This window comes from Branchiostoma floridae, chromosome 10, assembly GCF_000003815.2.
Source record: "Branchiostoma floridae strain S238N-H82 chromosome 10, Bfl_VNyyK, whole genome shotgun sequence".
Classification (NCBI taxonomy): domain Eukaryota; kingdom Metazoa; phylum Chordata; class Leptocardii; order Amphioxiformes; family Branchiostomatidae; genus Branchiostoma; species Branchiostoma floridae.
The window spans coordinates 14,076,498-14,103,549 of NC_049988.1; the positions used below are offsets into that span (position 1 = coordinate 14,076,498).

General features: G+C 39.9%; 1 protein-coding gene across 4 annotated transcripts in view; it reads right to left on the reverse strand.

Moving 5' to 3' along the window:
• The window catches only part of LOC118424626 (integrin alpha-6-like), a 48,309-nt gene that overhangs the window by 613 nt on the left and 20,644 nt on the right, over nucleotides 1-27,052 (reverse strand). The window contains exons 2-25 of one of the 4 annotated variants that reach the window (XM_035833269.1): nucleotides 22,902-23,029; nucleotides 22,515-22,597; nucleotides 21,921-22,167; nucleotides 20,663-20,767; nucleotides 17,993-18,022; nucleotides 16,868-17,069; nucleotides 15,597-15,793; nucleotides 14,901-15,144; nucleotides 14,062-14,175; nucleotides 13,509-13,570; nucleotides 12,576-12,617; nucleotides 11,866-12,023; nucleotides 10,940-11,175; nucleotides 9,791-9,944; nucleotides 6,428-6,505; nucleotides 5,971-6,050; nucleotides 5,476-5,559; nucleotides 4,922-5,024; nucleotides 3,990-4,172; nucleotides 3,665-3,724; nucleotides 2,637-2,774; nucleotides 2,107-2,226; nucleotides 1,475-1,711; nucleotides 984-1,094 (exon numbers count right to left, since the gene is read on the reverse strand). In XM_035833269.1, the coding sequence (XP_035689162.1) occupies nucleotides 990-1,094; nucleotides 1,475-1,711; nucleotides 2,107-2,226; nucleotides 2,637-2,774; nucleotides 3,665-3,724; nucleotides 3,990-4,172; nucleotides 4,922-5,024; nucleotides 5,476-5,559; nucleotides 5,971-6,050; nucleotides 6,428-6,505; nucleotides 9,791-9,944; nucleotides 10,940-11,175; nucleotides 11,866-12,023; nucleotides 12,576-12,617; nucleotides 13,509-13,570; nucleotides 14,062-14,175; nucleotides 14,901-15,144; nucleotides 15,597-15,793; nucleotides 16,868-17,069; nucleotides 17,993-18,022; nucleotides 20,663-20,767; nucleotides 21,921-22,167; nucleotides 22,515-22,597; nucleotides 22,902-23,029 (3,190 nt within the window). In that variant the 3' untranslated portion in view covers nucleotides 984-989. The remainder of the gene's footprint in view (nucleotides 1-983; nucleotides 1,095-1,474; nucleotides 1,712-2,106; nucleotides 2,227-2,636; nucleotides 2,775-3,664; nucleotides 3,725-3,989; nucleotides 4,173-4,921; nucleotides 5,025-5,475; nucleotides 5,560-5,970; nucleotides 6,051-6,427; nucleotides 6,506-9,790; nucleotides 9,945-10,939; nucleotides 11,176-11,865; nucleotides 12,024-12,575; nucleotides 12,618-13,508; nucleotides 13,571-14,061; nucleotides 14,176-14,900; nucleotides 15,145-15,596; nucleotides 15,794-16,867; nucleotides 17,070-17,992; nucleotides 18,023-20,662; nucleotides 20,768-21,920; nucleotides 22,168-22,514; nucleotides 22,598-22,901; nucleotides 23,030-27,052) is intronic. The other 3 variants (XM_035833271.1, XM_035833272.1, XM_035833273.1) reach the window with 3 other exon arrangements.

Consider the following 27,052-nt stretch of genomic DNA (forward strand, 5'->3'; position numbering starts at 1 on the left):
GAAATCAATAGTATGACAGTGACAATTTCATCATTCAAAAATTTGTTGTAAAAAAATCTTCCAAGCGTATTCTACAAAGGGAGGACATAGCCAAATTCTTCCTTCTGGTAACTTATATTTCAAAACAGTTGCAGAAGGAATGAGTGGAAAATTTCACTCTGCCTCCCTTTCCTTTCATGACACATAATAAGCATGGGTGACTGGCAATGTAAAAGCTGGTGGATATAGAATGAGTTAGTGGTGAGCTGTCCTCTGTCATGCACAGTTCCTACACAAGTCCCTTCTAAGGGACCATGCAGTATACTCAATATCCACTCTAAACAAAATCTGTTCTTTAGTAGATCTCTCACATCTCACATCCATTAACGGAATTGCCCGAAGAATCAAACTTTTCCACTGAATTGTAATGTATTAAACATTTTTCGCTAAGCTGCTGAACAGATTTTATTTAGCATGAGATATTGGTGATGCTGGATGGGCCCCTAACTACACAGGGACACAGAAGAAAGCACGTGTCTCCACAGATTAGTATATGTGGGTGTTAAAAACATGGTGATCATCCTCAAGTCCTACAGACAGACAAACACAAGGGTTAGCATTAGTCAGTTCTGCACATATAAATGTAGCATTACATGATTCTCTGAGGATGTTTGAAAGCAATTTTGGTAGTTTTGACTTAGACATATTGTGAACAAAAGTTCAACAAGTTGTAGTTGTCTTTCCCACCATTTGTATGTTTCTTTCTGGTGAAGTTTGAATAAATATATAAATAAACCATTTCGCCTTGGCAAATCTAAATATTTCACAACAATCCAGTCTTGACATAGTTTTGGTTGACAACTTTATGTAATTTAAGAAATAAGCAGTGTAATATGTGTACACTGACATTGCATATTTGAAAGCATGACTAGCTACATTATAATGTACAGAAATTATATAGTTATCAGTCCATCCTACATGTACTACCATGTTTCTATGATTACCGGTGTCTATGGGGCAGGATACTCCTTCTCTGAGGCCTTAGGAACCTTCTTGGCTTGGTAGTACCTCGCTTCATATTTCTCTTTCTTACTTTTCCTTGTGAAGAAACCACACTGGGGAAGCAGAGGTTCTTGTTAATAATCAAAGTCAAAACATATGTGGGCTATTCCATTTCATAGAATAATGGGGTGGGGGACTTTCAAATTGAATGGATCATGCACCATTGGATACATGTACATAGAGAGAATGGTTCAAAATCATCTTTGAATGCCCCCCTCAGATTCAAATGGAATAGCCCGTAACACGAATATAGCCCAAGGAGATAAACCATAAGAAAACATCACAAAATGTCAAACTGAAAGCATCAGAAAACAAAGCAAATACAATAAAACAAATTCACAATTTTTCTTCTTTTCCTAAACACAGGAGTCAATAAAAGGACATGAAGGATCCATGTGGGGTTTTTCAAGAAGAGTGTTAAACGTATGTGTACCTTCCATAGACACAGGATGAGGAGCACCAATAGCAGCAGCCCCCCAACCACAGCCACGATGATGATCCACAGTGGAACACCCGGGGCCTCCTTCTGAAGGTCAAAGTCGGGGAAGGCTCTTGTGCTCACGGCCGTTTTGTCGTTTTCTGGGTTGGCCTCAACAACGCTTAAGCGAGTTGGGAGCATCCGAACTGTCGCGTGGGAAACAATGTCCACCTCCTTTACTTCCCTGTATTCCTGTTGGTGCAAAAAAGTATGACTCAAAAAAAAATACACCACAAAAAGCTTCCCCAATCTAGAAGAGTGCTAACTTAAAGTTAAACCTATGGATAAGTGAAATAGTAGCCATTATGACTAAAGAAGACGAAGAAAAAAATGCACCATGCAAAAAAAAAAAAACCTAGAAGAGTACTAACCGATTGGTAAATGAAAGAAACCGTCAGACAGAAAACTGCATTTCAAGAATGATGCAAATGAAGTACATTTCTTACACACTGGTATTTGTCAAGATATGCCTTGGAACAGATTGTCACAACATATTTCAACATTAGTTGTAGTGTCACTTTGAAAAAACATTGTCAATCATTGTATTCTATGTCAAAGGTTAAAGTTGAAGGTCAGCGTGAACCCACCTGCAGGAAGGTGGAGTTCCAGAGCCTGGCCTGGAAGGTGATGACCACGTCCTTGTTCTTGGCCAGGAGGTCGATGGTACAGTTGATCACCGCACAGCGGGCTGTACCTTTCTTACAGTCCTACAATCGCAGGAGGGAAATGTTAATAATATTCATACATGTATCTCTTTAAAGAGTTTCAACAGCATGAAGTTTTGAGTACTTTAATATATCACCTGTTGAAAGTTGTGCTGATCTAACTGTACAATGCTTATATGTACAACAATCCTTGTGTTATTCCAATATATTACCTGTTGAAATGTGATTCAACAGCTGTAACTGTTACTGTAGAAATCTTACATGACTGTACAACAATCCTTGTGTTACTCCATCACGAAACTCCCTACAGCTACAGGTGCCAAGCCAATTTGAATAAGAACTGAAAATATCTTAGATTTGTCTCCAATATTCAAAACACCTCCACACCATCTACTTAACATGAGTACGTCAAAAATATTAAAAAACGCACATGCAGGAATCAGATGACTTACCAGGATCTTTGACTCCCTGGAACTCTTGGTGCCCAACAGTTCCCCGATGTTTGTCTCGCGTGCCCTCCTCATAAAGGTCTGCATCCCATGGGCGTAGTTGTCGGTCAGGGATCGGCGCGCACGGTCGGTGACACGGACCTTGTTAGATGAGGAAACAGATGATGAAGATGAAGAGGCAGAAGAGGAAGAGGAAGAGGAGGAATAGGATACAGAGCTGGAGGAGGATGTGTAGGTTGTTTTAGAGACAGTTGAGGAGGTTTTAGAAGTTGTTATAGAAGTTCCTCCAGTTTTAACAGAAGTGCCTCCAGTTTTAACAGAGGTGCCTCCACTTGTAACTGTAGTTTTCCTTATTATTTCTTCATCTTTCCTAGCAGGGTTCACAACACTTGTACCAGCGAGAGGGTCTACAGGAGGCTATTAAGTGTAGTTTATTTTCAGTGGGAACAAACCAGTATCAACAAGAAATAAGACCAGTAAAGAAGTGCACCCCATCAATAAAAACACAGAACACACAAAAAATACAGAGATAGAAAAAAAAAAACACATTTGAATGATGCACACTGAAAGGAGGCAATAAAACACAAGACACAAAGAAAAAACTTATTGTCTACAAAGTGAAGAACACAGTACAAACAATGATACAAGACAGGAACAATCAAACAATCTACAAAGATTGAAACAGAAAGCATCAACATAAAGCAAACAAAATTTGAAATGTAGCATCAGACAAATCTGGCAGATGACATACATGTATTGCCTGGAGGATGGGCAGTGGTTGGAAATCAAAGAAAAAAGTCACAGGATACAAATAACAAAATGCAATGACTGAACAGAGCACATAAAATATGGTCCAAGTAAGGACCAACACTTGTATTGATTTCATTACTCAAATGACTTGTCTAAGGCTGAAATTCGTTAAATTGAACATTATTACAGTGTAAAAACTGTGATAAGGAAGATTTCTAACCCATAAACTACAGCAGTAACAGCAGATCCAATGTTTGGTTACTTCCATCTCTAAATCTTACCTGATACCGATCCCTGGCTGTGGTGGAACTAACAGGCTTGTAGTTAATAGGTCTCCGGCTCTGTAAATAAGGAAACAAACAAACAAATGAATAAATATGCGAAGATGATATCTGACCAGTGTACATTGTACATCTGTGGATTACGTAGGTGGTATGGTAAGTCTTGTATATTTCAAGGTCTATTCTTGGCTTTGCATTGAAGAAACTCTTAGCTTAGCATCGGAGAAACAGTTAACACCAACACAATGATTATGACACAGGCATCACTTCCAATCACAAATCAATTAGCTTGTTTCCTTTGTATGAGATGTCATAAAAGACTTACCTCCAAACTCAATGGATTGATGATCCCAGGTGGCGGCCGACATTCGGCATTGCCAACGACAGCGATGTCCGTCAGGTAGAGCAGCCATTTTCCGTTCGTGTGCAGCGGCGTATTCAGGATCTCGTACGGCCAATCAATGGACACGACTGCTTTCGGTACGTCGCCAGTACCGATGTTACGGACCTAAAAAATACACGTTCAAAGGGGAAAACAGGTTTGTAAGTGCTTTGAGTGCTTTGCTCTATTGAGCTCAAGCTAAAGTTGCCCATACATCAGTGAGATGCGTTAGGCCCGTGCCCATCTCCATTTCATAGCCCTGGGGCCACACATAGGTGAAATCACTACAGCAGGGGGCTGGTCCGCTGGTAGTGTAGTGCATTAAGCTTCCATACTCTTCCTCTTAGCAGAGAAAGAATTACATTGTATGTACCATTATTAAGAGTCTTTGGTATGACTCAGCTACAGCATCTAGTCTTCCTTGGTGGTCTCCCATACAAGTACTGACCCAACTGCACGTTGCTTAACTTCCGAGATCAAAGAATCGGGTGTTATCAACGTGCCAAGGCTGTAGCACTGAAGAAGCAACAATTCCCAAAACCAGAGTGACAAATGTTCTAACTGGGAAGTATGAGACTCCAGCTACTTTACTACAGGGATGACTTAAGTCTAAAAGATGCCAGTGAGGTAGACGATTAGTTCACTATGAATCAGACATACTATATCAAGAAGAAGAGGTACTAAAACAAAAAGAGGTCTCAAACATTTTGGCCACAATCAGCTACATTTGTACCTTACTGGGGGATGGCCACAGTGTAAAAGATGTCAGTGAGCGGGACTATAAGTATGTTACATGTATACCAAGAAGAAGAGGTTCAACAAAAAGAGGTCTAAACCATTTTGGCCACATGGACAAAAAAGATTAACAAGCTTACCACAAACGTGTGGCTGAGAGGAGTGCCGATATCCTCCAGATACTCCATCTCACTCTCTCCCTTAGACTGCCCTCCGAAGAACACCTGTTCTGGCTTGGATTTTCTGTAGGATGGGAGAAAAAATGGAATGTTACAATCAGAAATGACTAGGACAAAGTAGTCTAAGGTTTTCTCCTAGAATGCAGAGCGTTGGTTCAGGTCTTTCTTGAAGTAAAATTCACTCCATCTCGTTCCACATCTAGGAGCAATGATGATTTGATATCTCAAAGGATCAAGGTGAAGATCCCTTGTATGACCCCTTGTATGATATACATGTATAATAAAACAAAGTTGCAAAAAGCAACATACCAAAAGACAAAATACTTCCCTAAATGCATGTAATTAATTTCACCCCCTTTGCTTTCTAAATCATTCCAACTTTTTTTTCTTAAATCGCCAAATTTCTTACATAGTTAACCTTACTCCACTGAAAGCCTTAGCCTGTAGGTACAAACTGACATGTTGAAATCTAAAACTACTACTTGTCTCTAAGAAAGCCACCAGGAGAAACCTCCCCAGAAACAGTGAGGTCCACCTCCACAATCACCTTAGCAACAATAGTGACCCTGTCGTCCTCTGTGTTGGTCTCATTACTCGTCCTGCGCGGAACAGAAATCATTGATCATTGGCAAGTCACAAAGGTAAAAGGTTACTCTGCTTGCGAATAAATGGTGACAGATATCGATTAGTTCTTTTTTTATTTCTTGTACCTTTGATTTTGATATGTTATGCCTGGGGTCTCCCCCCCCCCCCCCGATACATTGAAAAGTACCAGTAGGCGATATGTCTCCATACGTTAAACAAAATTGAATAAACATAATCAAATAAAAGGTATGGCGGCTTTGAAAAGGCATCTTCTGACACCCAATTTCAATAAATAAATGGATAAAAATAAATAAATACATCTATGTATACAAGTGATTCAGTCAAGACAGACAGTTAAGTTTCTTAACTTTCAAGTTCCTTACTTCACTTTACACAAAGACAATGCCAGATGTATTCCAACTTACGTTGTCAGCTCCATGGAAACCTCCAGCTCTGGTTCGTCTGTCCCGATGTTTCTTGTCTCAAAACGAAGCAGGAACTTTTGCTGTAGAGAAATAACACTTTACTTAACCTTCAGCCTGCTTAAGGTAGGTGTTTGGTACCAAATTTTCATTGGTTTGGGGTTTGACAGCAGGGAGAAAGTTAAAGCATATCACAAACACATTTACAACACCTGCACATAGTTTCAATCCATAAGTTAGATTTTTTTGCTCCTGCTGCACTTATTGACTGTATGTGTGTTTCTACTGTTGTCTGTATCTCTGTAGGTAGCTGCCACCAGTCTTGGCTGCCTTGCTTAGCATTTTTTCTTTCTTTGGAACAGAAGGTATGTACTATGCACAAAGTGCTTGCAGTGTGTTTAATATTTTGATGTCTAGGCAAGCAAATGTGACAAACATGATGATGATGATGTCTACTTACCAGCTCGCGAAGTGGGTTGCCAACCTCACAGTCAATGTACGTCTCGTTCCCTTCCCTTGGTGAGCAAGAAGTCTTGGTCTATCCATGTAACAGAGAATGGAGTATATCAGATATAGAACCTCTTAAAGTTACAAATCTTTTAACCTACTCATCCACTACTGTAATAAAAGTTTGTTCCATTCTTCACAGAAACCGTTTCAATTTGAATGCACTTGTATGGATTTAACATGTGCATACAAGTTACAACATGGATGTAGCTTGTAGCTATCATCAAAAACTTGCACAGTGCAAAAGCAAAACATCCATTTGTGGCAAACCACACACCAAGCAGGGACTCTCCCCAAATATATCACTTTGTGCATATACTCCCAGCCGTCCCAGGTGTAAAATAATGCTGTGTTGCTAACACATTGCTACAAAGGGGAGAGTCCTTGTAGCACAGCAAGAGCACACACACACACACCTATTGCAAATGTGTTTACATTTGTACGTGTGAAAACATGAATGATGTGTATCTATGGTATGTGGCACAATCAAAGCACCATGCTCATAAAAGAGATATGTTTATGACAGGCTAGTCAAAGTACAAAGGATTTTTAAAACTTCACTCAAAATTTCCTTTCATTTACGGACAGATGCCACAAAACTGGACATCAATTTGGATAATAAAGTTGCGATATAAAATTTGGATATTGAGTTGGCCTTATGTGAATGTACTTGGATACAGGAAAAGAACTCTTAAACTGTCCAGGATTTTACAGTAAGAGTACTTTGACTAGACTGAGACAATGCAGTGGAAAAAGCATGAAGTGTACACTACAGAGAAGTAACAGTACAAAAACTGCTGGAAGGACAAGAAGGAATGAGACAGAACACCTCATCCAGCTCCAAATAGCATGGCTGTCAGAGGCATGGAATGGCACAGTGTTAAACACAGGCAAACACCAACATGACAGGCAAGTACAGCATAAAACAATGGCAGATACTGACAACCCATTTGGCAAATGGAATGGTCTGAAGATTTCTATGTTGCCTACTATGACTACCAGTCATTTTTGGTCCATCAATACAGGATAGAGAATAAATTTACGGCAACCTGTGTTTTCAGGCATTGGTTTCACTTTAGTTGTCTAAATCTTTGCCCAGTTTTCATTGACATGATTAAGATAAGTAGTCCAACAAGGAAGTGTTTTATTACTTTGCTCCAGTCTCGCAGGAAAGAAACGGATGTACAATGTAACAAATACAAGAGAGTGGCAGATTTAGTAAAGACCCAGAATACATGAGATAGGTGGGAAATGCAACACCACAACTGCAATTGTTTAAGAACAATTTTTGTTGTTTTCCATTATATTGTAAGAGCAAACCTAAGAGATTGATTTAATCACATAGTTTTTCCCTTACTGGCATCAACTGTAGTTTTGTCAGGAAGGACACCTGTATGATTATATTTTCATATAGATATCTTAACATATCCAAAGAAATATCCTAGAAGACTGAGAAACTCACAGTTATGAGAGAAGTCTCAAGATGAAAATGAAGAATAGAGATGAGTGGTAAGAGATGCTTAAGAAAGTTGGACACAAATCATAGACGTAAATCATGCATTAACGGAGTGGAAATCATTCACATCACAGTGAAGATATGTTCAGGTGAGCACACACTACCACAAAGTCAGCAAGTGTTGATCACATGATGGTCACATGATCGGCACATGAAAATGGTGTGATCGCCATCTGCCAATCACATGCTCAACATGTTGTGATCACATGATCAGAACATGCCTGTTATGTGACTGTTATGTTCCTGTCAAACCTTGACAATGGACCAATCCTGATAAAATGCCATATTTGGCCCCGGTCTGAGAGGATTTCAGGGTCAAAAAAGCTAAACCAAAGTCGTCATTATCTGCTAAATAGCGGCGGCGGCCAGTTCTGTCCGACAAGCACTGTTTTTGATGGAGGTGTTCAAGATACAACATTATCGAACAGGGGGCGGGGCTTAAGGATCGGTCCATTAGAACAGGTTTCTTTGCAAACCATATTTCACACCAGAAACATGATTGACAGGATTTCAGCACAACACATCTATAGTCAAGGTTTGGGGAGAACAACATGGAAGGTGCAAGTTAGACTGTACTTCAACACATATGTGATTGGGGATGTCCTCCAGTGTCAGGATCTATACTCACCATGGTAACCATGATTAACATGCAGAGCGAGTGGAAGAGCAGAGGAAAGAGAAATTCGTTAGTGTGGGAGGTAGAGAGAGTGGAAAGTGACTTGCTTATAAACCGCTCCAGTGTATTATACATTCATTTACCAAAACTTAAGGATGCTTTCAGTTCACTTGCTACAGATGATATCATTTAAAGTATACTTAAAATGTGACAGCTAAAATGATGTCAGTGTCCAGCAATCCAAGTTCATGTTTTAACATGCAAATCGATAAAGATGTACATGAAATTGTTACAGTAGTTAATATGCCTTAAAGAATATATTGAAGGAAAATTTTGGGATGAATTGCGACAAGCATTTTTAAGTATTAAAAACGGTAACTTTATCATTAGCAATATTTCAAACCTGCAAGTTGGTAAAGGCAGAGCTGTTAATTGCAAGAATGGTTAAAAGGTATACAGAAAGCTTAAGCATAGCGATAGTCTTGGATCTGTAACGAGTGCTCAGTCAACAGCTATGCAAGATTTCCTACAACTATTCTATTAGACCAGTGGCTAGCCTCCGGTTCAAGATGCTTGTAAGAACAAAGTAAACGCGCATGCCACATATGTTCAAGGACCAGAGGGGCATGCTGCAAGTTTGCGAAGCACCTTTTTTTTCTCTGACTCTCCAACTGCAGTTATTTGCTGATTCTAGCTCTATCTGTAAGTATCCTGTTGTTGTGGTCAGAAAAGAGCTAAAAATGGACATTTGCTGGCTTCACTGGTTAAGGCCCAAACGATATAGCAACTCACTCCTAGAAAAAAAGTCTGATTTCATACCAACAGTCCTATTTCATACTAACAACAAGTACATGTATCTAACAACCTAGTTTCAACCAATACCAAGACCACTACTGCAGCCTACATTATACCTCTAGTCTAGGACACTGCCACTGTACTAATCTCCAAACAGATCCTACTTTAGCATAAGATAGTATCGAAAGCTGCCAGAGGAGTGCAGCCGGCCTAGGAGTGTGTTTGGCTACCAGAGTGGCTGATGACTCCCTTTGGCCAGCTATACTCCTTAACCAGCTTTGATACTGTGTTATGTCACTGGTAAGTCTGCCTGGAGATTACCACTAGTACTGTACTACACTTCCTTTAGGGAACCCCTTCTCACTAGTTTTACCCAACCCCAATCTCACCTCCTCCTCCTTCACACTGGTCACACCGACTAGGCTGAGGCTCTCCGGCACAACGACCAACAGCGCCGCCTCGTACGCGGGCTCATCAAAGTTCTGTGCCGTCACCTCGATACTCAGCTCATCTGGGGACCCCAGGCTGTAGGTGGGTGGGGAACTGGGGAAAAGATAGACATTTGTATAGTTATAAAAACTGCAGCATGGCAATCATTTGAGTAGTATACCACAATCAGGATAGCCATGTCTTATAAACATGGAAAACTAATCACAATTATAATGCAGACACCCTGTTTGAGGAGAGTCATACCTCGAGTACGTTAAGGACCCCATCACACTTATCAAAAAGAGAAGGGGTCCTTCCCGGCACGGTGTGAGTGGTTCAAAACCTACAGTCCGCACCTGGGGCAATTACTGTCGAATTGAGGTCACTTGAGTGGCAGCTCGCTCCAGACCCTTGCGATCTAGCCCCGCCTATTGTAAGCTCCTCTCAATTCAGCCCCTGGCTGTGGCCCACCAAATAAAAACTATTCGTGTTACAGAACTCACCCAGATAACAGGAACCTGGCACTGAGGAGCATGTTACTGTTGCAGTTCTGGTATAGTTTAGTGGATATTCGTGTTACAGAACTCACCCAGATAACAGAAACCTGGCACTGAGGAGCATGTTGCTGTTACAGTTCTGGCATAGTTTAGTGGATATTCGTGTTACAGAACTCACCCAGATAACAGAAACCTGGCACTGAGGAGCATGTTGCTGTTACAGTTCTGGCATAGTTTAGTGGATATTCGTGTTACAGAACTCACCCAGATAACAAGAAAAGTTCTGACATAGCTTAGTGGATATTCGTGTTATAGTTTTGGTATCCGAGTCACAGAACTCGCTGTTACAGTTCTGGTAAAGTTTAGTGGATATTCGTATTACAGATAATCAAATAATGGAAACTACTAGAACTCACCCAGATAACAGGAACCTGGCACTGAGGAGCATGTTGCTGTTACAGTTCTGGTAAGTTTAGTGGATATTCGTATTACAGATAATCAAATAATGGAAACTACTAGAACTCACCCAGATAACAGGAACCTGGCACTAAGAAGCATGTTGCTGTTACAGTTCTGGCATAGTTTAGTGGATATTCATGTTACAGAACTCACCCAGGCAACATAAACCTGGCACTGAGAAGCATGTTGCTGTTACAGTTCTGGTCGTCCCCACAGTCCTTCTGAAAGTGCACCTCCAGGTCGCGCTTGTTCCCCACCGCCATGTTCAGGATCGGGAAGTTGATCAGGTTGGTCACGGGCCGGCCGGGGTTGGGCATGGAGGGGGTGTTCTGGGGGAGGTCGTAGTTCAGCTCCAGCGGGATGGGGCGAAGGTAATCTCGGACGTCCCGCTGTAATCAGATATCACATTGATGAATCAATCAATTGATCAATTAATCAATCAATCAATCAATAACTTTATTATCAGTAGCTACAACTGCAACACGGGGCATATGATTAATGTATCTAAAATTGACTTGTTGGAATAAAGTTATTATAGTCCAAATGCTATCTCTTCTTTTTTGCAGCAAGGTTCAGAGGTCACTGATACAGACCACCACAACCTGCCACTCTCTTCTGTCTAGTGCCTAATTTCTGGCTACCTCCAAGGTTAGCCTGACTGAATCACGCTTATAGCAGCCTGTACAACATCTGGCCGACCTCCTAGAAGCTTGATGGAGAACGGCCCTAACTCAGGAGAACCAGGTTTTCTATATATGGATAATATATGCAACTAGGTAGGGGCTAATTACAGCCCTGGACAGCAGAGTTTGTGGTACACAGACTACCTTTCCATGTGTACCCCAGCCCCTTGAAATGATGCCACAAAACAGTGCTATCATGTCACCTTTGCTTGACACTGTAAATTCGTCCACACTGTAATTAGCAAGACCATGATTTTGCAGTAGGGGGAAAAAGAGCTGTTTAGTTGACAGTGGACATTACTGAACAAATATTAAGTAGATTTTGTGCTGGAGATAACCACAAAACCACAAACACTGCAGATGTTTACAGAAAAAGAACAAAGGCTCCTAACTGACCTTGACGTACACCTTGATCTTCCTTTCCTGCGTTCGTCCATTCCTCAGCCGCAGCTGCCCCTCGAAAGTGTTCTGGTCCAACCGTTGGTTGAAGAACACACGGGAATTCAGGTTGGCGTCGAGACGAGTCTTCTCTGCCTGAAGTTTGTAATCCACGGCTACAAGGAGGTCAAAATAACATGCTGTTAAGATAGATCACACCTCTTTTGCATAAAGGTTCAATCTGGGCCAATGAAAGTTGAGACAACATTTATGGAAATACTTAAAGAGAGTTAAGAATCAATGTATTGAAGCTTACCTTCCCGTATGTACTTGGTTAAGGTAAGTTTATCTTACCTACTAATCATTATCTTATAAAATACTACACCCCACCATGTACATCACATTGCAAGTGACAAAGTCATTGCTGGGCCTTCTCAATGCAAAGCAGCCAGAAACAAGCTAACAAAGCCTCTATTTTAAGTATCCCTGTGTGTTATATTTTCTTTTTTTCCCTTCTAATCACAGACACTTTATTTCAGCCAAAGCCTTTAGGTAAATACTTGCTTACAAGACCACTTTGTCCAGTAAAAGCTATCCAATAGGCACATAGCATTTGGATTCAAATGTTAGAGGGAAGTGAAACAGGGAAGGAGGCCACAAACACATGGGGGAAATGACCATCGGCCACAAGGCAGCCATCCACGCCTGCGTATCTATGAAATACTCACTGAAACGGTCGAAGTATTCCGGTACAACCACTGTCTCCCCAGCTTAGTAAGCACAAGGAATAAACAGTACAGGGAAGATATGGGAGGCTGTCTGGGACATGCTAGGAGTCAACGAAACTTCCAGCAAGCACCAGAACACACACTGTGCAGGGTTCAACAAGTTTGGAAAAACTTCACTGTCACGGCAGGATGTATACATGCACATGTACATGTATATGTACATGTACATGGTCATTTCCAATATGTATGTGGTCATTTCCAATAGCCCAAACAAACTTTTCATTGACCTGAAACTTTCAAATTTTTGATTATGTTTCTACCAAGAAATACTTTTGAATGTATTTACATACTGGCTTATAAGACCAGTAAATATGTATGACGATTGCCAAATTGGTTAAGCACACAATGAGGTGCACTAGTCCAACTGGTGCCGTTGAGCTTACGAACTTGTTGCACACTGACACACACAAACACACACCACAGAAACATGACACAACAGTGATGGGTACAAACACATGGAAGGACACAGGCTAGCTCAAAACACTTTAGATTACTTGTTTCCTGCTAATTTTTGACTCTAATAAAGTGCAGTGTGTGTACAAATGTAGCTCAGGACAGACAGATGGTGGAAAAGGGTGAGTTATTAGATTAGGACAGGATGGAAGGGCGCCATACGTACATGTAGATAATTCTTTAATTTGTAGCTGACGACACAGAGATGAGATTATACATGATTCACCATGGTCACCCCTACAACTAGTTAACCTGTGCTACATTTATGGAGGAAGCACCAAGGCTCCCATTTTCACTGTCTTTCTACATCTGAGAATTTCAGATACTATACATGCAGATAGATATTATTAAGCAAAAGGTTACTGATTTAAACCAATGATATCGAGGAATGATCAGACATCTGTACAAGGCTTTACTTACTTATTCTGTCATTCACTTCCCTGGCACGAGATGTGTAGGTGAGTTTCACAGTCACGTCGAAGCTGCAAAATAAAAAGTACCACAGGATGAAGACTCTTTTAAAGAACAAGTAAGTTCCTTTTTCCGGCCACAGGGACAGGGGGTTGTTATATTATGTGTCTAGGTATTGGAAGGTGGGGCCCAACCCTCTGCCTTCTACCTCCTTTTACCTCCCAAACAGAAGTTTGGTACCCATTTTTACACCTAGGTGACATGAAGAAAGTCAGATTAAGTGCCTTTCCTAAAGACAAGACACCTAGCAAGGAAATTCACGAATTAAATCCATGACCTCTTGATCTTGTGTCTGCTTAATGCCAGCCTAGCCATTTCACCTTTCAATATCACTATCTGTACCCATGTCCAACTAAAACTACAGCTCAAAGAGGAACTATACAACCCTACGATTGGAGCATCTCACATGCTCACTAATATATATAATTTGTTTTAGTTTTATATATGTGTCTTATTTAGCCAGACATATATTAAAGACGGTATTGAGTGAACAAGTACTTACCAGATAAAACTGCTATTTCTTCCAATTCTGCACGCAGAGCCAGAGCTGAAGTCGTTGGGGTCAATGGTGCTGGGGCCTTCAAATGTTGCCTCCACAGTTACAACAGGTCTTGCCCTTTATAGGAAAAGCAAGATACATTGTTGTAAGAGGTTAGTCTTATGTACAAATACAGAAAGTCTAACTGAGGTGTGGTCCGCATGGGTTTAATCACACTGAAAGTGTAACTTGAAAGCCCGCATTGCTATTTCAAAGTCACACAGTATTGGAATTTTGTAAAAGATGCTGAAAAAGATACTGAAATTCAATTCAATTCTTTATTTTCAAAGTTAGAAATCATCTATTATCATGCTACATGTATGTATTAAGTGGGACCTGTCCTTGATGCTGAACAGATCAACCCCTCCCCAAAACAGCCAGGGTCAGTAGATTTTTGCTGGGGTTGGTCAGATACATGAAACTGGGAACACCTTCCTTGACTTTACCTCAATTGAACAATGCATGTATCCAGAAAATAGGAGTAATCAACAAAACTCTCATGCTATAAAAAGGCATATGAAAATGCTGTGCAACTCCAAGTCATAAACCTCTCTTTCAGAGCTCTAATCATCAGGTTCAGTACCATTACCTTGGTTGGTTTGCAATTTTCAACGTTGGCTAGGTTCTCTTTTGCCGGGAAAGGGACTTTGTCGAGGAAGGGAGTTTCTCCCTGTCAATCCCTTCCTCAGCAAACTCCCTTTCCCGGCACAAGATAACCAATCCAACGTTGAAAATTGCGAACTATCCCCACCCCCAATAACAACAAGCCCCGTTCAAAGACAGCGACGGAGGCTAACCCTTACCTCAGTAGAACAATGTTTGCAGTCTGGTACGCCCCGACCAGCAGGTCCGAGTACCCATTGTCATCCATGTCCCTGCCTCCAGACAGGGAGTACCCGAACGTCTGGATGGAAGCGAAAGGCGTGGGGAAGTCTGTGGGGACGATCTTCTGCGAGGGTTTCCTCACGATGCCAGCGTTCTTGTCCCCACGGTACAGGTACACTGCCCCCATGCCACCCTCATCGTAAGGGGCGCCCACGGCCAGGTCTGTAGGGACACATTTCATCCTTGAAACGTCTAACTTTTGAACAACCAGAAGGGCATGATTTTCTACAAAAATGCAGGATGTTTCCCCTCCGAGTTAATTGCCTTCTACGTTAACAATACAAGATTTTACCATGGTCAATATTGACCGAAGGAGGCCATGTATACAGGTTTTGCTATCACAAACCTGTAATTGTGCTGGAACAGGACTGGTAATATTTTGCTCATATTTGCTTAAGCTACTATTTTGCTTATATTTACTGGGACAATAACTTGAATAAGCTGATGTCAACTGCAGTTCTAAACTCTGATTGGTTCATGGCATAATAATAATAAGAAGAACACATCAGCAAAAACAATATGTCTCCTTTTGGGGGAAAGCATACCTAATAATATCAAAGCTCTGCCTTCTGAAACAATCCAGGAAAGAAAGGACGATTTCAATTCCTACTTACCATAGTATCCATCCCTATCTACATCTCCGGCATTGGCCAACGCAAAGCCAAACAGTGAGTCTGTGGGTCCAAGCAGCTTTATGGGTTCTACGTTCTTCATCCCGCGTTGGTCGTTCATGTAGATGAAGACTGCGCCCCCGACTTTGGTGTTCTTGGCGTCGAAGTAGAACGGTGCTCCTACTGCAAGATCTGGCCACCTGAACAGAACACAAAAAGTAAACCCCTTTATCAATATTCACTTAGACAGAACTTTGTAATATGTAATTGCCCATCTGTACATGCAAAGACCAGAATAATTTCACTTGCAGATTCAGGAGGACTAAAGGAAAAATAATGTTTCATTGGGCAGTTAGGCCACACCAATTTAATTTCTTGGTTCACGGATTTTTTCATAAAAAATATGGAGCGAGAGGGCGAAATAAAAATAAAAATAAAAATTGTAAAATGGTTGGGGTAAAGGTGACGGCTAATCCAAAACATAAAGAAAAAAAGTTTTCAGCTTGAAAAAAGTACAAAAACACCATTACTGTACATTAACAGCACCTGTACTCACACTTTAAGGAGCTTATAATATAAAGGCCAATTTGCTACACCAGAAAGTTGGTGAATGGTTTCATTAACGGTGAAAATTTGCTGAGTGGTAATTTTTATTTTTATTTTTTTTCTCCAAAAAAATAGGAGCGAGCGAATCCGTGAACCAAGAAATTAAATTGGTGTGGCCTTAGTTGTCAATAAAGTGAAAGCAGCTGAATATTAGGGAGAGATTGAAGTAACAATTTTGATTATATTTTCCATAACTTCCCTAAGAAATGGCGACAGAATTTAATGAGTTCCCAAAGGCTATTTGGCTAATCCCCAGGTAGATTTACCAGTGGCATTAAATAGTACTGTAAATGTTTTAAGTTCGCGGGGATTTAATTTCGCGGTAGCGGGAAAAAGGACTTTTCGCGGTGGATTTAAGTTCGCGGTAACACCATAGACTGCATTCTAATATCATTATAGAAAAATGTTCGCGGTGGTTTTAAATTCGCGGTGAAGTGGTCACCGCGAAAACCGCGAACATTAATCCACCGCGAACATTTCTGCATTTACAGTATCAAAGCTGGGTACTCCTAGAGTTCAGCTGGCCAAAGGGAGTCATCAGCCACTGGATAGCCAAACACACTCCTAGGCCGGCTTCACTCCTCTGGCAGCTTCTGATACTACATGTATCTTATGCTACTGTAGAATCTGCTTGGAGATTAATTTTGAAACTTTCACCATCCACTTACGTGTCAAAGTTCAGGTCCACAGATGCCACGGAGAATCCAAAGGAGGAAGCTAGCCATTCGGACTTCAGGACCAGCCGAGTCACAAACTTTCCCGCCTCCTTCCCAAAGAACAGGACGGCCCCTCTACTGTTCGCCCTCGGCGCTCCTGACACATAGTCTGTCCTGTTTTTAGCCAGGAACCTGCCAGATGTGATGGCCCAGCCTAGAGTAGTGATGAGGGGGGGGGGGGGATTCAAACGCACAAATTAGTGATAAGACATCACTAGTACTGCAAGTCAGCAAGATAGCAATACAGCCCAATCTTTGGAGCAATGGCTGCTGTTTGTAATATCATCAAAGACTTTGAAACAGTAGGATGAAGCATTATGTCTTGTATACCAAAAAGATGTCTTGTGAACTTCCACTTTGAAATATAGACAACTGTTGTGAAATACAAATGCCGGCTAGGTAAAATAAGACTCTATACTATATACTACAAAGTTTCTCAACAAGTAACACATTTTGTTTAAATGTGATATGAAGTGTAGGATTTGCTTTAAAAACATGCTATGAGCAGATCTCACTATTAGCACCTCTCTTCATCTACTTTGCCATATCATACATAAAATATTAACTATGGTATGCAAATTGAAAGCAAGCATAGTAACCAACAATATTCTCCAAGAATTTAAATACTCTTTAATGATAACAATGGCTGTTATAAAATGAGTCACACCATTCTCGTGTTGGAGGAAGAACAAATGGGTGAACAGTGTGTACATGTAGTGCACACAAAACAGTGAAGATTATCATTAATTGTTTTAACCAGAGCAGCACATACCATGAATATCATCATCACAGAAAAAATTATACTGACCTACTACTACTTACAGCACTACTTAAAGCAAATCAAAATAAGAAAGGCAACAAGTCCTCTTCCAAGGAAAATAGCATTTCTATATGTATTTGCCATTTCGTATACCAAGAAATGAAATGGAATACAATCTCTAGTAGACACTTCTAGGCAACATACATGTAGCAACATGCAGTGGGCAAACTGTTAGTAAATGGGGGCTACAATCCCTGTACATGTACATGCCCCCATAGATCATGCATGTCGCACTCCATGCCTGAATGGAGGGTTACCTAGGTAGCTGTTCCTCGGGATCTGTGTAGCTGATGGACAGAACAAGAGAGAACAAGAAAGATGGATGAAGAGAGAACACTATGATAGAAACAGCTGATAGGCTGGGTTGGGGGGAGGGGGGTATACGTAATTCGTAAGGCAAGCAGTCAGTCATAAACATCAACACAATGAGTAGACTGACCACTGACCATAAAAAACAAATCAAGAGATAAAAAGACAGCAAATTGGGATAAGAAGTCACTTGGGTCAAAGGATGAAACAATGTATAGACTGACCACTGGCCATATAAAAAACAAATCAAGAGATAAAAAGGCAGCAACTTGGGGTAAGAAGTAAAAGGTGACATAAGTCCTGATGAACTGAGGAGATGACTGGGAGGATAACAGCTACATTGACCTGTCATTTAGAAAGGTCTTAGTGGGTACTTATGATACAAACACAGCTCAGAGTACAATAATACATGTATAATGAAACAGGGATGACAATAACCATGTAATGACAAAACATGTTGACATGAAACGATACAACAGACTACAACAATTTTTTTATGTCTTGTGTCTTTTATCCAATGATCAAAAATAAGTCTTGAAGTCTCTGAAAGATTCAATGCTTTAAGAGAACACAGATGCAGTTCTTTGAATGGTATCAACATTAAAATTTAATCAAGTAAATGCTTAAAATTCTTGTGTATCTTATGTAGAGATTTAAGTATAGATCAGTTTTTTACATTTTCTAATCCTTTCGGAATTTCATGCCAACATAGCTGGTCACACATGAGGACAACAAATGATTAACTATAAAACAGTCAGTGTAAGAAAGGACAGTCATGATCAGACAATAAAACAATGATAGTCCAGTTAACAATACAAGTAATTGTGGTATGAACAGATTGCCCCTTTCAACACTGTACCCTGCCGGACTGTACCATTCGTGAGGGGGGTAGATTATTCTAAACTAAGTAAACTAACATTGGTAATATTAACTCTTCTTTGATTCAAAAAAAGAAACTACAGAAAAATACTGGAAGAATCAAATCATCTGAAGATAAGATAAACATTTACATGTGTAACTCTTTTTTTAAAGATATGAGGGGTGATCAATATGTTCAAGAATTACCATATTTGAATGAATTAGAACTTACTGATATGTGTGATTAAGTGTTGGTCGATCAATTTATTTCTATATCTCATACGTGTACACTGAAAAGATCAAATTTAAATACAGAGGTAAAGGGTACAGTGTAGGGTTGTAGAGTAGACAGAGAGAATCTGCAGTGTTGACAGGACAGGTGGTACTGTTACCTTCACGTTCAGGTAATACAGGTACTCCAGTAGCAGCTGAGGTAAGCAGTTAGATAGAGGCAAAGGAGGGAGGTCCAATGGCAAGTCAAGCAAGTTAGGAAAAGTAAGGAGAAACCATAGGGCTAGAAACTGTCAACGGTATGTTGTAGTTTTTTTCACACAACACTTTGGAATTTGTCTACAAAACATAGCTTTGGTATAGATTTGATAATAGCATTGAGCAGACAATAGCTTCAATGCTACCACAAATTATTGAAAACGATCACATTTGACAAGTTTGGCCAAAGTCAAAAGGAGATTTGAAAATAAAATGACGTAGAAAATGAGGTAAAAGCAAGACTGTAGGCTTTTATTTAGAATGGACCACTGTTGACCAAAGGTTTCTAGCCCTGTGAGTTAAAGCACACAACTCAGAAAAGTTGACAAGTAAACAGAGCCAAGCATGGACAGAGTGAAGGCATACAGTTACAGTCATAGCACAGGAACAATAGAGAGGTATGGTTGAGCTGTGACAGTCAATCTCAAGCAAAATAACATAATACATCAGTGTTTGATATGAAAAATTCCAAAGCATAGACTTTTCTTTTTACTGTAATACTCTCTTACTGAGCATTCCCATCCATGTAACATGTAGAGGAGTTCTTGTAAGACCTTTTTTTCTAAAACTTAAGTGAAAGCAGCACTTTCAATCATATGTATCTTTACGGGATGTAACATTGGTAACCAAAATAGAACAATCCTTGTTGTAGTGTAGTCCAAACTTCCATTTTCGAATATCAAAAAGGCTAACAGATTGACCATGGCTGTCACAGCTCAACCATGCCTAGTAAAGCAAAATATTCTGGATGTTAGAATCCAGGATAGAGAGATCATAGCAGTAATTGAAAAACAGACATTATTAATCAAAGACAAACAATACAGATTATAGAGCACAGCAATGACAAATGAATAGTATGACATAGTCTGGGAGTCAGAAAATGTTGCAGAGCAAAGAGAAACCATAGTGAAATGATGACCACACATTCTGCAGACTGTATGAATGTAGAATGCAGACTGTAGTGCAGGTAAGTCAATGGCAGTGAGGTTCAACAGCAGGTTGTTTTGTGGAGCATCTTGCTGTCCCATACATCTTACTTATATTAAACCATAAAACGTTTCTATCATATTTGAGCTAATCTCCGTATAGAGATCACATCATGGGCCTCTGTAACTCCAAGACACTGTAACTTTATGTTACAACTTGTCTAGTTTTCTATGAGATCTGTTTCTATTCTCCCTAAATCTTGTACCCATATAGAAGTTCCAGCCAAACAATGGAAACATATCTAATCTGTTTCTAGACTCCCCAAAATTTGTACCCATCCTTACCTAGGTAGCTGTTTCTGGGCACCCCAGCCACCTCCAAGTCCTCCGGGCTCTTGTACATGTTCAGGTCTGAGCTCTGGTCGGTGACGTCGGTGGCAAACAGGACACCTGCAAGGGACAACAGGGGGGTAAACGTAGATCATAAAGATACATAGTCACTAGAAAAGCAACATTTTTGAAAAAAAAAAATGCAGGATGTTTGCGAAGGAAAAAGAGAGGAAAAATCGCAAGAAAAGATACAACAAGAAAGACGAGGCATTGGTGAGCCCCCCTCCACACACGGACCGTATGTGGTCTACGGTCGGTAGCGACCCACACGTCTTTTGAGTGCAAGTAAAAAATAAAAATAAAAAAGGCGTGTAAAACGAACGATGCCCTGTTATCGAGATGAATACGTTGTAGATACAAGATACATGTCTAAAATGGAGAATAAAAAAAACTTCCCCTGCGGGATACGCCCTCCAGCGTGTGATGCTGTTTGACTCCCCACTATGCCACGCTGCATTACAAAACTTACGGTGGATTTTTAACCTTATTACGTTAGACTGCACAATTCGGACAGGCAGGTTTCAGTCCTGTGCGTTCATTGGTTTATTCGATGACAAGCCTACAGTTTCAGCCAATTAAAAAGCTGCATTTCACAGCCAAAGACTTTGTCATCTGTGTTTTCATTGGATCCCGGTTTGAGCAAGCGTTTTTTTGATACGTTTACATGTGACGTGTCTTCGACAAAAGTCCTTTTGTGGCCAATCAAAAAGCTGGAAACATACAGAGCACGATTGAGCCCAAGCTTTTCCTGCGTTTTGGAAGAAGATCTGAGGAAAAACAATATGTTTGCTGCTTCCGCAAACATAATAAATATATGAAATTTTGAACAGGAGGGAAAAGGAGAAGTAACAGAGAAAGTAGAAAAGAATGCAGGGAAGAAATGGAAGAAGGGAATGTACGGAAGGAGTGAAGAATAACAAAGGGAAGTAACGGAAGAGAAGGGGGAGAGGTATCAATGGAAATGCATCTAAGTTCGCTAGGATTTAATTTTGCGAAAGCAGGCAAAAGGACTGATCGCGATGGTTTCAAGTTCGAGGTAGCACCATGCACTGTAGTCTCTTACCGCCATGGAAAAAAATGTTCACGGTGGTTTTAAGTTTGTGGTGAATTGGCAATGCGAAAACCATGACCATAAAACCACCATGGAAATCTCTGCATTTACAGTAATGGAAATACAAAGGAAGTCACCAGCACTGTAATCACAAATCCTTACCCATCCAGTAGTAAGACCCTGGCGCTCCAAAAATGACGTCCTTGTCGTCCTCAGAGAATCCACCGGCCGTTCCAGCCTGGCAGTACCCGTACTCCTGGTGTCCATCCCCGTACCCCTGGCATGGCGTCCACTGCCCCTGGCTGCTGTGGGTGTCATCTAGTCCCAGCTGATTGGTCAGTTGGAAGCACTTCCCGAGGCCCCAGCTGGCGTCCCTGTTGGGAACGCTCATGTACCTGTGTGCACACGTCTGCGGAGAAATGTATACAGTTAGACCTAGCTAATGTGACCACTTTTTTTGGTGATCAATTGTCCAAACCAACTTTTCACTTTGGATTTTTTTCACTTTGGATTTTTATTTCCAGCAATGGAATTCTTTTGTTATTGGCTCTATTTTTCTGTGTTGACCAATTCTTTATGCCACGACTGTGAAAAGTACCAGCAACAAGTATATCAAAATCTCACTCATAAAAAATCTAACTTGCCCGATCAGACAAGTAGGGTAGGACATGCACTTACCCGATCAGCACTTTCACTTGCCCTGCACAATCGGGCTAGTGGACATGTCCAACCCTGCTGTCTGAGGCAATTACTTACTAGCACTTTTCCTCCAACGTTGTTCATCGTTTCCACGTTGACTCCCAGCCACTGTAGGGTTTTGTTTTCTTTGCTGCTTGCATCTGAAGTGGCCAGGGGAGAGTGGAATCAATACAACATAAACACTCTTTACAACTTTCACAAAGTATAAACATCAATGTAACTGTATAAAATAGCCCTATTAGATACAAAATAACCACAGCACCTTCCAGATTAAAGCCTTCGAAGGAAAAGAGTTTTAGCTTCAACTGGCAAAGTAACAAAGTCAGTGATCCTCACACAATACAGATTCTAAACTTGACACAAGTTATAGCTTAAACTGACAGAACTACTATATCGCCACATGTACCGTGCATCAGCGCCCCCTACTCCTGCAGTACCACTCACCTGTATCGTCCACCCTGAGCTGGATGCAGTCGTTGACCCTGGTTGACATAGGACATCTGTACAAGGCACCTGGCTGGATGGTGTTCTGTTGGTAAATGTTGTCGTCCATGGGCGCTCCTGCCAATAATCTGGAAACAAAAAACATCAATTTTAGGTAACAATAATCTACTTCGTGCCATTTATTGGACTTGCAATGTTGACTTTTCTTCAGATTTAGATATGCATTAACAAAGTCATGGGTAGGTAGAAATGTCCTTTTGATGACAAGATGAACAAAGAAGGATTATCTATACATGTATTTACAAAGATATATGTATGGAAACTACGAATTTGCATGTGGGGAATTTTTATCAATTGCAATAACCAGCAGAGCAGACTTCTAAATGGGAAGGGCCCTGGTTGGTCAATATTTACTCCACTTTCTACCCTGCGTATACACCTTTCTCACGCGGCAGCCATGATAGATCAAAGAAGAGGTCAATGAGGCAAACAGACAAAACTTATTTCTAAAATCAGGTTCCATTTAGTTTTCCCCCAAACCACACAAATTTTCATGATATAAGATAGAATAATAATAAATATTACAAGAAGTGTTATGCACCGAAAGATGTAGCAATTCAGAGTAGTGTAGACTGACCCCATAGTCCCTTAAGAGATGCAAAATAAAAACATAATAATGCAAATTTTTAACGAATTTGCAGCCATTCACTTATTGGTCGATTTCCTAATTGGCAGGCTACGATTGGTCGAACTGCTAATTATGATGGACAGCCTTTTGTTTGCCACATTGAACTCGTTTTAGATCTATCATGGCCGCCGCGTGAGAAAGGTGTATCACACCAATAAATCCTAATTTAAGTGGTAAGGCAATATTGAAAGTCTTTTGTGCTTAAAATCCCCAGGTGAGGGATTTAGAGGTGTGATCCTTCTCACCTTTGCTATCTAGTCCCAGAGGTAGTTAGAGCGCTATGTGGGGTAACTGAGCCTTAGGGAGAAACCCAATACATGTAGTAATGTTACAGATCATGTCTCACTTTTCAATGTTGTCACAATCTAACATTATTTTGTTACCAATATGTTTTGCTAGGATACGATTTGATGTTCCTTTTCTAAATGTATGTGATAAAACATGGGTTTGCTTTTTTCCAGATAAAACATAAATAAAAGGATAAGAAAAGCAGGCCATTACGAAATCCATACCTATTATCATTAAATTCCGACTCTTATCATTACATTTCAACCAAGGTACAGTACATGCATATACATGTACGTACATTTGGTATATTTACATGTAGATACAGGAAATATTAATGATAAATGTTTATCTATGGTATTTTGCATTGCACTTTTCTACTATGGCATCATTGTGATTGATATGTCTACATTATCTCCGAAGCAATTCATTCTAATTATGGCAGGACATTAAAGTATCATAATAAAAAATGTCGTCCACTGTATAGGAAGTATCAATCATGTAAAACCACTTTGCAATAGGCACCTACGTGCAAATGCAGGAAAGGAAAACAACAAAAGGCTTTTGTCATTACAATGACTTTAAAAGGCCTTCTGCGGAGGCTATTGTACACATTACTGCTGAGGTGGAAATGGTTATTTTGATCAAATTGCAACCATCAATCTTATTTTTTCTGCATTGTGGTGAAAACAGGAAATAAATACATTAAATCAAGATGGGAAAGTGACTGTTTTATTGTTAGTAATTCACCGCTGCAAGCTTTTTATGGAAGCTTGATAACATATGCAAAACTACAGAGGTTCTCTTCTATCAAAATCTGATGAAAGAGTTTGTAAATTTCCAGATTTTTTTTTTTACTTTTTGGGGTTCATAATACACTTTTGCTGGTCTTTTTTAGTACTGGGTCGCTTGTGCTGCCGGGCCCACAGAGAGCCTGCTATGGAGGCTAGTCTTGTAAGTTCCAATGGTTTCACTTTTTCTACCAATATTGTTGTTTTTTGTGTACCCTTTTTCAATTGTGATCTCTTTACAAATTTGAGTAAGGGCTGGTCAACTTAGTGCATATATCGTGATTATAGCTTTACACATCCCGAAACCCCAATGACAAACCACCACTGAAATGGGCCACTTTGAAGATAAATGCTAGGTTTGATGCAGTGTGATGGGTTTGAGCCTGCTGTGGTCGGCAGATACAGTTTGGAGCCTCCCTGAGGGACTGTGGGACTCCCATCAGGGATAATGGTCACATCTCATGCAAAACATTAAAATTTCATCCGCCATGCTTAGCATCCATACACGTGTCCCTTTTCATCTAAAATAGTGGTGCAAAGTGATATACTGTTCATGAATATACAATATCTGTCATAGTCTTTTAGTATCATTTTTTGTATTTTGTATGATGTGATACTATAGTAAATCAATCATCATCATCCACTGTCCATCATGGTTACACTTTCAAATTAGAATGCTGACCATAATACAAATACTGTGAATCAATATAGATCTATTTTTGTAGGGACTGAAGTTCTTGGTAGGAGGGAAAAGGTAGTTTTATCAGAGTTAACGTTTGTGGTTAAAACAATAATTGTACAGTAGTAATACAAAGTGTTACTATTTTTCAGTGGAAAGGTTACCACGAAAACCATGTTTTGTGGTAACTGGTAACAGCGTACCCTGGTCAGTACAGCAATAAGCAAAACGTAACTTCTAACAGCATAGACGAAAATTCACACTTTCAAATTTTCTGAAATCAGAAGGATCACAAAGGGTTTACCAAAGTGTCACTCTACAAAGCTCAACATCTAACTGCAAACACCTGAACACATTGTACTAACTACCTCTGGGACTTGGGGAGGGGGGGTGTCATGAATGTGTATGAACTTCAGATGAATGGCAATATTAGAATCCTGTCATGACAGGGTAATTTGTACCCTCTATGGGTAAGGGGAAATCGTTCTGATCTGTATGTACACAATTGTCTTGCTGGCGTCTGGGGACCAGACATATGCTTATGTTTGATTGTGTATCAACCGTGCAACTTTAATATGCCTGGTAACTGAATGTTTGCATGTGTATTGTACATTTTTTCTGACAACTTGTTCTACTTTGAACTTTCTATGTTATTCCTTTCCTATATATAAAGTGCACTACTTGCATAATTGTATGCCATAATGAAACCACTCTAATAAAGTAATATGTCATATATTTCATCATAATGAAGGCTGATGATTTCAATCAGGAACTTTCACTTTTAATCTATGTGCAGATGGAGGACATACAATGCACACATGTCTTTAAATACAACATATCAATCGAGACAGAAGAATCTTTCTCTTTCATAGAAAGTAGCCATTTTTTGTATTGTGGCAGATTTACAAAAGAACCAGCTATATGTAACAAAGCTGTATTTTTTCAATCACATTATGACAAATGATTTTTCTGTACATTTTCAGTTCAAAGAAATTTCTCCCAATAGTGCAATGTTGCCAGCATAAAATACATTGTCAGAAATTACTTTTCATTCCAATGATCATTTTATATTTTCCTTCATGATTGAATGAATTGGATTAATTTGAAATACCAGATACATGTAATAAAATCATAACCCGCATATATTGTATGTCTATCACAATGAATGCAAAAAAAACCCCCACAAAGACTATGTTATATACATTTTGTATATGCGGATACTGTATACATGTATTGCAAACTTGCAAACACAAGTACCATACAGCTAGATACGATCTAAATGCATATCATATAACGTGAATAATGACATGGTCTCAGGTGCCGTAATAATTAGAGTACTTGTGTTTGATCCCCATGGATATTAACTATGCCACCTGGGTTATTATCATAGGACAGGTAACAGGTAGGTCCCTACATAAACATCAGGAAATGGTTAACTTCAGCATTATCATGAGCACTGGCTTCATTAAGAAATTTGTTTCATTTTCTTGTTCTTTTAAGAACTACATATCTAAAGAAAAGAGAATGAATTTGTCATATTGTTACTATAAACATGGTATGTTACTTGGGGGGGGGGGGGAAGTCTCTAGAAGTTGCAGCTCTATTTTTATACACAGGAAATGGTTAACTTCATCATTATCATGAATACTGGCTTCATTACAAAATTCTTTAAGAACTACATGTACATATCTAACTAAAGAGAGGAGAA